The sequence below is a fragment of the Notamacropus eugenii genome, chromosome 1 (genome assembly GCF_028372415.1).
Source record: "Notamacropus eugenii isolate mMacEug1 chromosome 1, mMacEug1.pri_v2, whole genome shotgun sequence".
Taxonomy (NCBI): Eukaryota; Metazoa; Chordata; class Mammalia; order Diprotodontia; family Macropodidae; genus Notamacropus; species Notamacropus eugenii.
The window spans coordinates 182,628,374-182,643,875 of record NC_092872.1 but is presented as its reverse complement, the minus strand read 5'-3'; the positions used below and the strand labels follow the sequence as shown (position 1 = coordinate 182,643,875).

The window sequence follows — 15,502 nt, the reverse complement described above, 5'->3', positions numbered from 1 at the left end:
AACTTACTTTATTCAAGGGATATGAAATATTCCTTCACTCCCCTTTACCAGAGGCTACAATTGAGGACAAGTTCTTACATGGTCCCAGATCAGCTTTTGTCTTTTTTTTAAGATTCTGGAAGGAGTACTATTATTATGGGACCCAGGTTTTAATACCTAGCAAGAAGACAGGTATATCTCACTTCCTACAAAATGTGTTGCTGAAAAATGATGAATAAAATTTATGTAAATTAAATTTTTTGATGTACTAATAAGAATTCACTAGTGGAAATACTTTTATAAAATAATTTGTTCTAAAAAGCAACAACAAAAAACCCAACCCAAACCTATATTTGCATATATTGTATCTGGTTGATCCTCTAAAACGTAATGCTTGCCAAAACTAGAGTCCTTTTGTGCTTTTGGTTTAATTTTGTATCTTTTTATACATTTATCATTTCATATTTTATGTTGTAGTTATTATGTATATTTCCTAATAGACTGTAAATTTCTTGAATGGTTAATAACCATTGTAACCCTCCTAGACCCTATCACTGTGGATCGTGAGAATGAACTGTATTCTTGATTTCAAGAAGAATGACAAACAGGAATTCACATTCCCCCCCTTACCACCTGCATGTTCACTGAAAATGTATTCTTTTTAACCCCTCCCTGTGCTTACAGTTTTCCTTGGAATGAAAAAGAATAAAAAATTGATCAAAAAATGTTTGAGAGTCCATAAACTATATAACCCATGACCCCAAAATGATCTGGCTCACACAAACTGGGTTTAATCTTAGGACTTAATTCTGATAGCTAGTATTTTTTTTTTTTTTGGCTTGTTATGCTCACACTCAGTTTTCTCTGGAAAATCTCAAAATATAGTTATATCTAGGTTTCCTAGTGGATAACTAACTGGGTCCCCAGATCCCATATAAGCATTTAAAATTAAAACCATTTTTTAATAGGGTAGAGAAGGACCTTTATTTTGCCCTACAGAAAATGCAGAATGCCAAAAGGACTCACAGGAGCCCATTATAGTTATAGTAAACATATAAAACCTTCATTTTCCTTCACCATAAGATCTCCTCTTGCAAGGGAACTGAACTTGGAACTTCCTTGAGGTTGACACACCAACACTGGTAATGGCACTCTAGTTTGGACTCTGCCCAAAAGGCAGACACCCTTTGCTGAAGAGGTAATCCCCTTTCTGCTGTAAAGGCACTGACTGAATTACTCAGGCTAATAGAGAAGGTCAAAGCACAGGTCGTCTTCTACTCCATTTTATGGTTCTGGTCCTTTATTACTCTCAGGTGTCAGGGGACCACTGGGATAATCCTCTTTATCCAAGATGCACAGGCACATCTTTTTTTTGTGACACGGACCCTTTTGGCAGTGTGATGAAGCCTTAAGGACCCCCCCATCTCAGAATGTTAAGTGCATAACAAAAAATATGTGGCATTACAAAAAATATATAATTATATTGGCAGGCAGTTAGATGGCACAGTAGCCAGACTGCTTTTGGAGTCAAAGCCTGAGTTCAAATCCTACCTTATTAAAAATCTGTGTGATCTCTGGGACCACGGGGAGGTGCACGTGTTAACTGTCCTGTGATTCCCCAAGATATTCCACCACTGCCTCAGCTGCTTCCATCTCTTGAGCCAAGAAGCTTCTGTCACTAGGGCTGAGGCAGAGACGGGGTCGAGGAGTTCTCTTGAGCCACATGAACGAGAGTAAATTCAGCTCTTCACATTTCATCCCAAAGGCACTATTAGTTGCTGGAAGAAGGGGAGAGAGGGATGAGAATTTTGCAAGAGAAAAGACAAAAAAAGGAGAGGGGGTTAAAAGAAGAGCCTCGTCTGATCGCGTTTAAGCAAAGTGGGTGGTGGCTCCTTTTCACAGAGTCCATCCATCCATCTTAAACAATCAAATTCTTGGGGACCCCCTCAATTAACTACTCTTGTCTCTGTAGAATGAATTAGAAAGCGAGGGTGGAGTGAAGACGAATCCACAAAGTCAAAGAGCAAGACTAGGGCACCAGGAATTTCTGGGAGCAAAGGACAGGGAGTGATGAGGAGAGAAGAATCTCGGAGCTCTGAACCTGGTTCCAGGGAAAAATATGCATACACTAGTGCGGAGAGCCGGGGTAGGGGCGAAGGGAGCTGCTGCGAGATATCTGAGGGCTTGGGCTGGCCTTTTGAGGATAGCAGTGACCCTTTGGAGAAAGAATTCTACCTAGGAAAAGCTAATTTTCCTTATCACCTCTTTCCTGGTCCCCCTTCCGTACTCCTCTGGGACAATTCATGGCCAGAGTGACCACTATTTGTGTGTACTATCAGTGGGATAACTTGAGTGCTGAGAAGCTTTTCCATTTTTCCTGCCCCTGAAAGGGCTTCTTAACAAGCCCAGGTGTCGCCGCGAGCTCAGCAAGCTTGAAGATTGTTTTCTTCTCCGCATTAAGGCAGTGCTTTGAATGACTGCCCTTCTGACTTTTCAGCACGTTGCTCCTTTCTGGATACTCCCCCTCCCTTCGCTACTAGTTTGCGCAATGGACCCAACCGGTTGACGGCGAGGTACTGTTGTAACTGTCTTGCCTTGACTCCCATCTCTCCTCCTTTAACACATCCGCTAAGATCCAGCCAAATTGGGCTACCTATAGCTTTTCCCCGTTCATAACTTGAATGCGTAATGCCTGGAGCTCACACCTCACACCGCTCCATCCCCTTCCCGCCCCATCTCCCCTGTCAATGGAGATGTCCAGGTATTCCCCCAATTAGCTTGGGTTTTCCAAAGCCCCTTCATGTTCGTTGTAGTAACTGGAAACAGTTTGTGCCCATTAAGCAAAGAATGGCTAAACAAATTTGGGTCCTTGACTGTAAAAACATACTGCTAGACGTAAGAACTATCTGAAGAATTGAGGGAGAGAGGTGCTTTTTCTCAAATACTTATCCTTTACTCTCTTAGCCGTTATTTCCTGACTCAGACTTCTCTCTGACCCCCATTATTCCTTGTGATCCTGCCTTCTCCTTGATCATCCATTATTGCCCTCCCGTTTGACCCCTGAAGTTCGATTTTCCATTCGTCCCTCTACTGTGACGATCACCCCAGTGACTGGACGAATATAGGCACCAGGGTTACTGTTTCTTGGATACTAATGCAAACAGTCGGCACCGCGTCTGCTGGTAGCGAAGGCAGAAGCGGTTGATGGCTGCATTTTTGTAGAAGGAGATTCACGATTCCTTGGAGTTTCTTTCTTTCTGAACACTTCCAGCTACGATGAGCGGCAAAGACAAAGAGGCATCAGACAAGACGCTGAGCGCAACCCTGTCTGTGAGGTGCTCTGACTTGCCTCCCGCCTTCTCCCAGCTCCATTCTTTATACCTTATGAGGCTTTCTCTCCAACAAAAGTGACTACTCTGTCCTTTGACCTCTGCTGCTCCCTATGACTCTGCCTTTCCACTGCATTATTACCCTTTCATCACTGAGTTTTCGTCCAAATGAGATGCTCATTCCAGTTTCTACTTTCTTTTGCTGATTCCCACTTCTGATCAACTGTCACCAGGGAAGCATGGCTCTGCTCTGTTCCCAGTGACTCCCACCCTCCAATCTTTGACCGCACCACTTAAGATTGTGCATGTAAATAGGCTCAGTGCAAGACAGCTTTTACAATTGTCTCCATTTAACTCTATTGCATGTATTTTTGGTGTATCTAACTCTAGTTCATACATATCTGATTTTTTTTCTACCCAAGCTTTCATTTGTTCCTTTCTTGCTCAATCAAGACAACCCATAACTTAAACATTTAAATGGTTCCCCTACTGCACCGTTTCTGTAAGATATGTTGTATGTGTGCAGCCTAGCACCAGTTCATTCTTATATGAAACTCCTCATTCCTTTCCTTCTGTGAATTCTTGTTTCACTTGTATCATGTTTAACTTTTCATTCTACTTAAGGCAGCAAAGAACGATTCTTTTATCTGCTAACATACATATCTTCCACATTATTAGTATTTTTTTAAAAAAGATACCTGTTTTTGAAAGTACGCTATAAAAGAGGGTGAATAACTGCATATACTTTATAATCAGAACCAAACTTTCTTCTCTCATACTTTCCTCTTTCTTTTCATCTCTAAATACAAATGTTCCTGTCAGTTTTTAGTTTCTCCCAGTGGTGACCAGAGAGGAATTACTTAAGTAATATAAATTCACTTATTATCCAGGCCCATCTTTGAAGACTTGTGTTTAAAATTTTGTAATTCAGGATACAATCTGGATGGGCAGAAAACTTTGGGAAACCTTTTTAAAAAAAAATCAGAAATGTATCATTAGGTGAAGGGAATGGCATAACTGTTTAAAAATATTTTGATGATCCTTTCTTTTTTTTTAAATGATTCAATCTGTATAATTATTGATAGTAATGTATCCTTTCCCAAAGATGGGTGCAGGGATTCCCTGTGAAGAATATTGCATTTATCAACAACACCACAATTTGCTATGCTTGTGGGAATTTTTTAATTTTTATGAATATTGAAAAAGAGAGAAAGACTGTTCTCCAGTGTATGAAAGGAAAAGTGGGTGCTGTGGCAACTAATATTCGTTATGAAGTGGTGGCTTTTTCAGATCGGAAGCTTAAACCCTCCATCTACATATACAACTTCCCTGCACTGACCAAAAGGGCAAAATTAAAAGGTATTATATGAGAATTATTCATTCTGGAATTGAAAAGAAGTGTCATAAAAACTTAACAATCTAAGCTACTCTTTTTGAAGAAATGAAAACTTTCAAAAACATATCCTTAGAGATGCAATCCAGACATTAAGAATTGCTTTAATTACTGAACTGGAGAAGTGTTCAGAATGCCTTTTTCAAAGAGGTGATATTTTATTATGATTTATTGAAAATGTAGTTGAATTGACATTTATGCAGCTATCCAAAATTATGGATAAAAAGAATTAGGTGAAGTTATACAGCATAAAAATGACATATGTATATGCATATATAATATATATACATATATAATATATATACAGAGAGAAAGAGAGAGAGAGAGAAAGAGAGACAAATAGCCCTTCTTCCATCTTCTTTCTCTTTGAAAAAAATGCTTAAGTCTAAAAGGGGTTCAGGAACTTAAAGCCTTAGAGTTACTATTAGTACAATATAGTTAAGATATAATATATCTAATATCTATCTCTTCATCTATCTATCATAGTTCAGGTACAAGGAGGCCTTGGCTTAGGAACCTAACCATAACTTATGACATTGTTCTTTATGGGGAAAAAAATTCATTCCTTACAAATGGCTTATAAAGAAATTTGGAACACAACATATTAAGTTATGACATACCTTATACTGTATTCATCTTTAAAAGAACCAACTAAATAATTTGGCAATAATGCAAGATACTTTTTCAAGCATTTAAGAGCTTATAAATCTTTTTCAACCACTAATCAGGATTGGGATTTGTCTTTAAAATAGTGAAAAATCCATTTTACACAAATAATGTTGTGAACTAGTAGTAAAATTTGTATCATTTTGTTTGAAAAAAGCAGATAATTGTTTATTCACCTGAAGCCAAAACCTATGATCCTCAGGTTCAAAGACTTGTTTCAGCATACTTCCACAAAACAACTCTATTATTTTTTTTCAGATTGAGTAAAACCGAAGTTATCATATTTATCCATGGCAAATGTCTTCTCATCCATTTATATTTAGAAATTTCTAGGCCTTTAAAATGCAAGAAGAAGTGGTTCTATAGGCAATTTGTATTATCAATATGTCGGTCTTCTATTTCATTTATAAGACATTTTAATTGGAAAAATCATCTAAAATATGCTTTAAATTTATTGTAAAATAAATTTATAAACATAAATGCAGCAGCTTTATCCTTCTAGATCAGTATAAGAATGTGAGAACCTTGGTTTAGGAGAACTTGTTTTGAGGCCTCAAAATATCCACCAAATACGAAAGTTTCAGGAGTAAGTTGGTATTATAAAATTTAATTAATCATCTTTGAGGTAAGTGTGGCACAGTGGAGGAAAAAAGGCCCTGGATCAGAGGACCTGGGTCCAAATCTGACCTTTGGTTATTCCAACTTGTGTTGGAATCCTCTAGGCATCTGTTTCTTCTTCTGCAATATTAAGGACTTGGAAGAGAAGATTTCTGAGATCTCTTTCAGTTTTAGATCTGTGACCCTATAGGACAGGTTATCAACAATTACAGAAGGAGGAAAAACTCAAAGCGATAATGGGGAGCATTTCTTCTTATTGATGACTGATGGTCCCTGGTCCTCTGACACAGACACATCCTAAAAGAGTAGAAATAGGGACAAAGGTGCCATCAAGTATATGTCATTAACCTTGTAACATTGACCCATCATAGTCCAATCTCTTTGGCATTTCCTGTGTCCAAGACAAGGGCAGCTTGACAACATGCAGAGCACAAGAGACTCCCTCCTGCCCTTACTCACGAATACAGTAGGAGGGAACAACATTCAAAGATCTGAAAGAAAAGACACCCTATAATACTTGACCCAACTGGCTTTATTTCTGTGCGATAGAGGAAGAGTCCTGTGTTCTCTCTAAGCTTTAGAAGGTTTTTTACAGTAGTATGATGATTACTTACCAAATGGCAGCAGTAGGGCCAAAATGTTTCCTGCTTTATATTTGCAATGTGCAGGAAAAAGAGAGAGAAAGAGAGAGGGGGGGGGGGGGAGAGAGAGAGAGAGAGAGAGAGAGAGAGAGAGAGAGAGAGAGAGAGAGAAGAGGAGAGGGAGAGACAGACAGAGACAGAGAGACAGAGACAGAGAGACAGAGACAGAGAGACAGAGACAGAGAGACAGAGAGAGAGACAGAAAGACAGAACCAGAGCCAGAGACAGGGCCAAGGACAGAGACAGGTAGACAGAGAAACAGACAGACACAGAGAGACAGACAGAGAATGCTTTTCTCCTTTTGCTGAAATGACTGCCTTTCTGGTCCCATAGTTCAATCGTGTCACATTCTTTGCTCTGCTAAATGGTTACTAACTTAAGAAAAAGTTGGTTTAGAAAGCAAAATTTATATTGATATTTTATATGTTGATAAATGATTCAATAGATGAATTTAAAATATATATAATATGTGAGTGTATATAGACATATAATAAATACACACACCAAAACATGTGTATCAAATTGGTAAAAAGAAATATTTTGTCATTTGAAATGATCTTAGTAAATATATTTTATAAGGATTAGTTCTTCACAGACATTTAGAAGAGATAACAATATTTATTTTTTTTGATCATGTGTCTATTTTTTAAAAAATAACTTTTAACATTTTTACTCCTACAGTCATTTCTGAGAAAAGGGGAAAATGTAGGTCAAACATATGATATGAGAGTATTTGATATGGCACAAGAAAATGAGAATTAAAACTTAGAAAAAGGGAAATGATTTGAAGACATACCTAACATGGATCTGATTTTCTGCATTAGGAAATGCTCAGTTGGATTACACTTTACTTGAATTTAGTTACTGTGGAATATACCTGGCTAGTTACTCTGAAATTCCAGAACATGAAGTGACACTTTGGTAAGTTTCAATATCTAGCACATTTTTTTTTTCACTTGGAGAAAACAGTCTTAATGTTTTCCATTGGTGGTTTAAGAAATAGATTTTCTAAGTTAGTAAAAGAGATATAACAAAACTTAATTATTCATAAGAATCTAAAACAATTTTCAGAGAATATTATAAATATTATAATTTAGGTTTTAAAAAGTCAAATACATGGACCTCTTAAAGAACAAAGTTTTCAGAAAGAGTTTTGACTGTTTAATTTAACATGTTGCCATTGAAAGGAACATGGGAGACAGCAGAAGCATCACAAAGCATGAGGAGAATAACAAATTTTAAATTTAGGACTAATAACATTATTATTTTAAAAAATTAGCCCTATTAAGTACAATTTATTGTGTTAAACTCTGGATATAGTAAATCTGAGTAAGACATATCTGATTCCAAAGAACTTAAAGTCTAGAGGAGAGATACAAGATACAGATATATATAGACATATAGATATATATGTGTGTGTGTGTGTGTGTGTGTGTGTGTGTGCGCGCACGCACATCTATGGGTATATGTATGTCCATATATTGTGTATATGTATGTATATGTACATATACATACATACATATAAACATACACACAAACATGCATATATGTAAAAAGATATAGATCTTTAAAATCCAAAGTTCTTTCTATAAGAGTAATGGTCCAGCAACATTATTCAGTTAGTCAATAAGCTTTAAGCAATTACCATGTACCAGGTGCTTTGCCTAGTCTTGGAGATTCAAACAAAAGAAAAAGTCCTTGTCCTCAAGGAACATTTATTCTAGCAGAAGAGAAATGTAAACTAGTTGCATACAAGCTATATCCAAGGTAAATGGAAATCTTCTGCAAGGAAGGCAGTTGATGCCTTTCCATCATCAGCAAGGCAGTAGTGCTCTCCTTTGTAACAGGGAAGCTTGGAAGAGGGGGCAGGTAATTGAATATATGAGTTGTATCTTGTTCATATTAAGTTAAAGATGCCTATAGCACATCCAGTTCAAGATGTCAAAAGGTAGCTGATGATATGAGACTGGTGCAGGAGACAATGAATTTGGATGTACAAATCTAGGAATCAACTGCGTAAAGAGGATAACTGAACCACCCGCCTCTCCACCTCTAGGTTTCCCTGGCTTCCTTTAAGCCTCAGCAAAAATCCCAGTCTTCTACAAGAAACCTTTTCCAATCTTCCTTAATGATAATTCTTTCCCTCTGAAATTATCTCCAAATTATTTGTACTTACCTGTTTGCATGTTGCCTTTCCACACCCATTTAACTATAAGCTCCTGGAAAGAAGGGACTTTTTTTACTTTTCCTTTTATCTTCAGTGTTTAGCCACATAATACACACTTAATAAATGTTTGTTGACTTGAATCTAAGGGAGGTAATGAGGGCACCAAATGAAATAAATAGTAAGGGGAAAGAAGAGAACTCAGGACAGAGCTTTGAGGAATACCTGTATTTGTGATCATCACATTGATGAAGCAGAGGTGGCTAAGCAGACAGGCAGGAGAACCAGGAAAGAAAAGTGTTCCCCAAACCCAGAGATGAGACAGTATCTGGGAAAAGAAATAAGGTCAAATGTTGCAGAGAGGCCAAGAAGTATGAGAAAAGACCATTTGACTTGTCAAATAAGAGATCACTAGCAACTGTGGAGAGGGAAGCTTTAGTTGCCTGTTTAGAAAAGTATGAGAGGAGAGGAAGGGGACATACTGAATGAAGATGACTATCAAACAGTTTAGCCACCAAAGGGAGTTAAGGCAAAAGGAGACAGCTAGTGAGAAGGGAAGGGTCAAGTGAGGTATGTGTTCTGTTTTCTTTAAACATAGAGGAAACATCAGGTGGCTTTTAGATAAGGGGAGCCAGCAGACAGGAAGAGCTTGAAAATAAGACAGGGTGACAGTAAATGCAATAAACTTGAGAAATTGGGAGGGGGTGGAATTGAGGGTATATATAGAAGGAAATAGACTGGAGCGAGGGAGAGAGTGGGGAAGATTCTGAGTGATGTGAGATAAAGAAGAAAAGAAAAGGCGAAACTATTAGTGAATGGCCTCAATTTTTTCTTTGAAATATGAGGTGAAGTTCTAAGCCTACAGGTAGAAGGAATGTGTGCCTTGAGAAACTAGAGGAAAGATGAGATCATTTTAACTACTTCCAGTTAAGATTCAATGACATGAATTTATAATATTAAGTGTTTCAGCCTTCTCCCATACTGAGCAAATTCATGGTTCCCAAGGTCTCTACCTCAGCTGACTTTTGGGTGGTCATAACTAGACCCAGCTGGATATTGTGGTCTTCCTTCTGGCTTGGTGGAATACTGCAAAGCTCCCCACATGTACAATGTATCCTGTACCACTCATTTTATTGTTCAGTTTGCTGGCCTGGCACCAACAGTTCAAAGCCTGCTTTCTCTGACACTGGTAGTTCAGAGCCATTCCAGAGATCTGCAGCATTGATGCTTTCAGGTTGCAGCCCCCAGCAGGCTTTTACTAAGGAGGGGCTTGGACTAAGCTGATTGCTGAGGCAGGAGGAAATTTCCTCAGTCTAAAGCTGGGATCTCTGCTACAAAGAAAGAGGAAGAGTGGGGACCAAGGTATATGAGTGGTTTTGATGTAAGCCTGTGTCTTGTTGTTAGGTGTGCTAGTGCCATATCACTACTAGTAGTGTGGGAGCTAGGGGGAAGGGTGCTGAGTCCACTCAGGGTCTACTCAGAGTATCAATTCCTGCATTTCAAGTTTGTTTGTTTAACTTTGTTTTGGGTCCCTGATGTCCTAGACCATGGAAACAACTGAAGTTGTTTATCTTTGATTCAAAATTTCTCTTTTGGAGTGGTTTGAAAAGTCAAGGGGATTAGAGAAAATATAGAGTCCACCATGTTGCCACTCCTGTGACCCTGAAGTCCATTCAATAGTATGTGAGCAGGAGCAAAGAAAGCAGTTAACATAACTTATTAGGAACAAACATTACTAGACTAAGTTCCGATACAGCAGAAAGATTGGTTTATACATCTTTGTGTCGCTGATAGACACTTGCACTTTGTAAGTATTCAATAAATAATTATTGACCAAATAATGAATAAATCCATCATAAAAATTCTGGAGAATGAAAGGTCATTAGGCATTACTAATACCTTGTTTTAATGGAGAGTCAGTCATATGCCCTTTTTAAAAAAATCTAGACCTATGTGAAAATTATGTACACTGATGCAGCTCCCAGGTATTCATGACACCAAGGCTGACCTATTAACAGTACCATGCTGCTTCTCTTTTCATATATGTGTATATATATTATATGTATACTATATATATATATATACACTACTTAGACATCTAAAAACATAAGCATGATTATATCAATAATTAATCTCTTTACTATGACATTTTGGTCTTGGTGTCTGTTCGGCTGAATTACCTGTTTGGATTACAAGTATTATTCAGATTCTAATAATGAAAACTAATGGGTATGGATTACTCTGGCATTACTTAAGGCACTAAAAATATATTATTTTGGTTTACACACAAAGTAAAATTGTGTATCATATTAAAACATTTATAAGCTTATTAATGTAATGTAATCAATACTAATATACATAGCTAAACAATACTTTTATGATATTTGAGTATAATTTATGTTTTTCTAGGTGGTATACTATTAGAGAACCAGACGTGGGGGGAGAAAGATCTGAATTCAAATCCAGCCTCAGAGACTTAAAAGCTATAAGACCCTGGGCAAGTCACAACTTCAGGAAATAATAATAGTAGCTCCCTCTCAGGATTGTTGAAGGATCAAATGATGTAATAATTGTAAAGTGCCTGGCATATAGGAAGTGCTATATAAATATTAGCTATAATATTATTGTTATTTCATAAAATGATTTTTTATTCTTTTAAGGAATTGGGAAACAAATGTTATTTTATGTAGAAGATCACAACCAGGTATGGAAGTAAGCCAGATGACTTTTAATCCCAAGAACTGGCATCAACTGTGTTTATCCAATAAAACTTTTGTAACTATATGGAATATTGAAAAATGCAACAAGGATCATTATTTTAAACCAAAGTAAGTAACATAAAAATAAAACAAAGGCATTCCTTTGCATCAATTTACAATGAGCACCAATATTGTCAGTGGTTTAAAATTTTATTTAATGATACCCTCCCTTAAAAAGTACCATGCCTATTGAAACTTTTTAAAGAATAAATTTATTGTTTATTTACTTTTAACATTCTTTTTTAATAGTAACTAATTGTGCTCCTTTCTTTTTTAATTAATTAATTCATTTTTAGTTTTCAACATTCATTTCCACAAGATTTTGAGTTCCAAATTTTCTCTCCATCTCTCACTCCCCACCCCAAAACATCATGAATTCTGATTGCCCCTTCCCCCGATCTGCCCTCTCTTCTATCACACCACTCCCTTCCCTTTATCTCCATCTTCTTTATTTTCTTGTAGGGCAAAATAGATTTCTATACCCCTATTACCTGTATTTCTTATTTCCCAGTTGCATGCAGAAACTATTCTCAACATTCGTTCCTAAAACTTTGAGTTCCAACTTCTCTCCCTTCCTCCCTCCCCACCTATCCCCACTAAGAAGGTAAGCAATTCAATATAGGCTATATATTTGTAGTTTTGCTAAAGACTCCAATAATATACTTCCCTCCATCCCATCCTTCCCCCTATTTATTCTATTCTTTCTTTAGACCTTATCTCTCCCCTAAAGTGTTTATTTCTCTTTACTCCCTCCTCCCATTTGCCTTCCCTTCAATAATTCCCCTAGACCCCATTTATCCCCTTTCTCCCCTACTTTCCTGTAGTGTAAGATAGATTTTCATACCAAACTGATTGTGCATGTTATTCCCTCCTTAAGCCAAATGTGATGAGAATAAGCTTCACTTTTTCCCTTTTACCTCCCCCCTTTTTCCCTCCATTGAAAAAGATTTTTTTGCCTCTTTTATGAGAGATAATTTGCCTCATTCCATTTCTCCCTTTCTCCTCCCAATATATTCCTCTCTCACCCCTTAATTTTATTTTTGTAGATATCATCCCTTCCTATTCAACTCACCTTGTGGCCTGTATGTGTGTCTGTATGTGTGTGTTTGTGTATCTGTGTGTGTGTGTGTGCATAATCTCTCCAACTACCCAAATACTGAGAAAAGTTTCAAGAGTTACAAATATTATCTTTCCATGGAGGAATGTAAACAGATCAAATTTAGTAAGTCCTTTCTGATTTCTCTTTCCTGTTTACCTTTTCATGCTTCTCTTGATTCTTGTGTTTGAAAGTCAAACTTTCTATTAAGCTCTGATCTTTTCATCAAAAATGCTTCAAAGTCCTCTATTTCATTGAATGACCATTTTTTCCCTGAAGCATTATACTCTGTTTTGCTGGGTAGGTGATTCTTGGTTTTAATCTTAGTTCTTCTAGACTTCTAGAATATCATATTCCAAGCCCTTCGTTCCCTTAATATAGAAGCCACTAGATCTTGTGTTATCCTGATTGTATTTCCACAAAAATTGATTTGTTTCTTTCTAGCTGCTTGCAATATTTTCTCCTTGACCTGAGAATTCTGGAATTTGGCTACAATATTCCTAAGAGATTTTCTTTTGGTATCTCTTTCAGGAGGTGATCAGTGAATTCTTTCAATATTTATTTTGCCCCCTGGTTCTAGAATATCAGGGCAGTTTTCCTTGATAATTTCATGAAAGATGATATCTAGGCTCTTTTTTTGATCATGGCTTTCAGGTAGTCCCACAATTTTTTATATTGTCTCTCCTGGATCTATTTTTCAGGTCAGTTGTTTTTCCAATGAGATATTTCACATTGTCTTGTATTTTTTCATTCTTTTGGTTTTGTTTTAGAATTTCTTGGTTTCTTATAAAGTCATTAGCTTTCATCTGCTCCATTCTAATTTTTAAAGAACTATTTTCTTCAGTGAGTTTTTGAACCTCCTTTTCCATTTGGCTGCTTTTTAAAGCATTCTTCTCCTCTTTGACGTTTTGGGGCTCTTTTGCCAATTAAGTTAGCCTATTTCTAAAGGTGTTATTTTCTTCGCATTTTTTGGGGTCTCCTTTAGCTTTTCATGATTTTCTTGCTTCACTGTCTTTTCCCAATTTTTCCTCCACCTCTTTTACTTGATTTTCAAAATCCTTTTTGAGTTCTTCCTTGGCCTGAGACCACTGCATATTTATTTTGGAGGCTTTGAATGCAGAAGTCTTAACTATTATGTCTTCCTCTGATAATATGCCTTGTTCTTTCTCATCCAAAAGGATGGAAGAAAATATTTGTTCACCAAGAAAGTAACCTTCTATAGTCTTATTTTTTCCCTTTTTTGGGACATTTTTCCCAGCCAAATACTTGACTTTTGAATTCCTTGTCAAGAGGAGGGTATACTCTGGAGACCTGTAAGTTCCCAGTTCCTCCATGGTGGCACAATCAAGAAAGAGGAGTTGCTCCTCTCCTGAGCTGCTCTCTAGTCTGGCATCAACCACAAGCTTTTCTGCCCAGGATCCTCTCCAAAGATTACACCAGCTCCACCAGCCAGTACTCCTCCTCACCTCAGGACCACCACTCATGGCTGAGATCCAGATCAACCACTCAATTCCCCCAGTGTCTTTTGCCTGAGGGCTCCAAAAATGGATGCTGCCACCTCCTGGGGCCAGGACTAGGGGAGGATCCTGCTCCCACCTCACCCAGGTGAAAGAGCTATCTCACTGACCTTTGAAGCTGTCTTTGGTGTTTGTGGATTGAGGAATGTGGGAATTGCAGCTGCTACTGGTGGTGCCCTGAAGCCTGCTCTGGTCCTGTCTGAGCAATGCCATATGGCCAAGGCTGAGCTGCACTCTGTGGGCTGTGCTACACTTCAAATTCAATAAGATAGACCTTTCCTGTTGGCCTTCCAGGTTGCCTTGGGCTGGAAATCTCTTTCACTCTGTCATTTTGTGTCTTCTCCTGCTCTAGAATTTGTTTAGAGTCATTTTTTACAGCTATTTTATGAGCTATATGGGGAGAGCTTCTATAGGTCCATCCTTCTATTCCACCATTTTGGCTCTGCCCCCTCTTTTAACATTTTTTTAAAAAAAAATGTTGAGGGAGGAGCCAAGATGGCAAAGTAGAAAGACACACATAAGCTAGCTCCAAAACCCACAGCCCATAAAATACCTATGAAGAAGAACTCCCAACAAATTCAGGAGCAGTAGAAGCCACAGAACAATGGAGTGGAAGAGATTTCTGTTCCAGAGAGCCCTGAAAACAGACACCAAAGGTCTGTTGTGCACTGGACCCAGAGCAGAGCCCAGCCCTGCCTTGGCCCCCCAGCACCGAGAGGAGCAGATCCGAGCAGGCTTCGGGGACAGAATCTACAGCAGCCGAGCAGGTACCTCCACCCACAGGTGCCAAAGGTTGGTGAGAGGGTCTCTTTGGCTGGTCAAGAGGGGAGTGGGGTGTCCCCATAATTCAGGCCCCCTCGGGAGGCAGCAGCAGAGGCAGTAGCAGACAGGGGCTCCCAAAGCAGGCAGGAGCTTGGATCCATTGTTGAAGGTCTCTGCATAAACCCCCTGAGGGAACTGAGCCCCGTGAGGTGCCCCTGCCCCCACCTGAGCACCTGAACTTAATCTCACACTGAATAGCAGCCCTGCCCCTGCCCAAAGCCCTGAGGCTGGGAAACAGCATTTGAATCTCAGACCCAAAGCACTAGCTGGGCAGATCTGGAGGCATGGTGGGTGTCGAGAGGACACTCAGAAGTCAAGTAACTGGCTGGGAAAATGCCCAGAAAAGGGGAAAAAAAAGATCATAGAAGGCTACTTTCTTGGTGAACAGGTATCTCCTCCCTTCCTTTCTGAAGAGGAAGAACAAGGCTTACCATCAGGGAAAGACACAGAAGTCAAGGCTTCTGTATCCCAAACATCCAGAATAAATATTCCATGGGCTCAGGCCATGGAAGAGCTCA

The 15,502-nt window shown here is 38.4% G+C and overlaps 1 protein-coding gene and 1 long non-coding RNA gene across 6 annotated transcripts in view; one reads left to right on the top strand and one right to left on the bottom strand.

Annotated features, from left to right (window-relative positions):
• Positions 1 to 953: 953 nt before the first annotated feature.
• Positions 954 to 15,502, bottom strand: part of LOC140512388 (uncharacterized) — a 209,785-nt gene continuing 195,236 nt past the window's right edge. Inside the window, exon 5 of one of the 2 annotated variants that reach the window (XR_011969759.1) lies at positions 954 to 1,757. This is a non-coding gene — a long non-coding RNA (uncharacterized lncRNA). Of the gene's footprint in view, positions 1,758 to 5,954; positions 6,283 to 15,502 lie in introns of those variants that run through there. The other variant, XR_011969760.1, reaches the window with a different exon arrangement.
• The window catches only part of LOC140512357 (cilia- and flagella-associated protein 43-like), a 193,199-nt gene continuing 180,071 nt past the window's right edge, over positions 2,375 to 15,502 (top strand). The window contains exons 1-4 of one of the 4 annotated variants that reach the window (XM_072621512.1): positions 2,375 to 3,314; positions 4,414 to 4,667; positions 7,451 to 7,547; positions 11,451 to 11,618. In XM_072621512.1, the coding sequence (XP_072477613.1) occupies positions 3,256 to 3,314; positions 4,414 to 4,667; positions 7,451 to 7,547; positions 11,451 to 11,618 (578 nt within the window). In that variant the 5' untranslated portion in view covers positions 2,375 to 3,255. The remainder of the gene's footprint in view (positions 3,315 to 4,413; positions 4,668 to 7,450; positions 7,548 to 11,450; positions 11,619 to 15,502) is intronic. The other 3 variants (XM_072621506.1, XM_072621516.1, XM_072621508.1) reach the window with 3 other exon arrangements.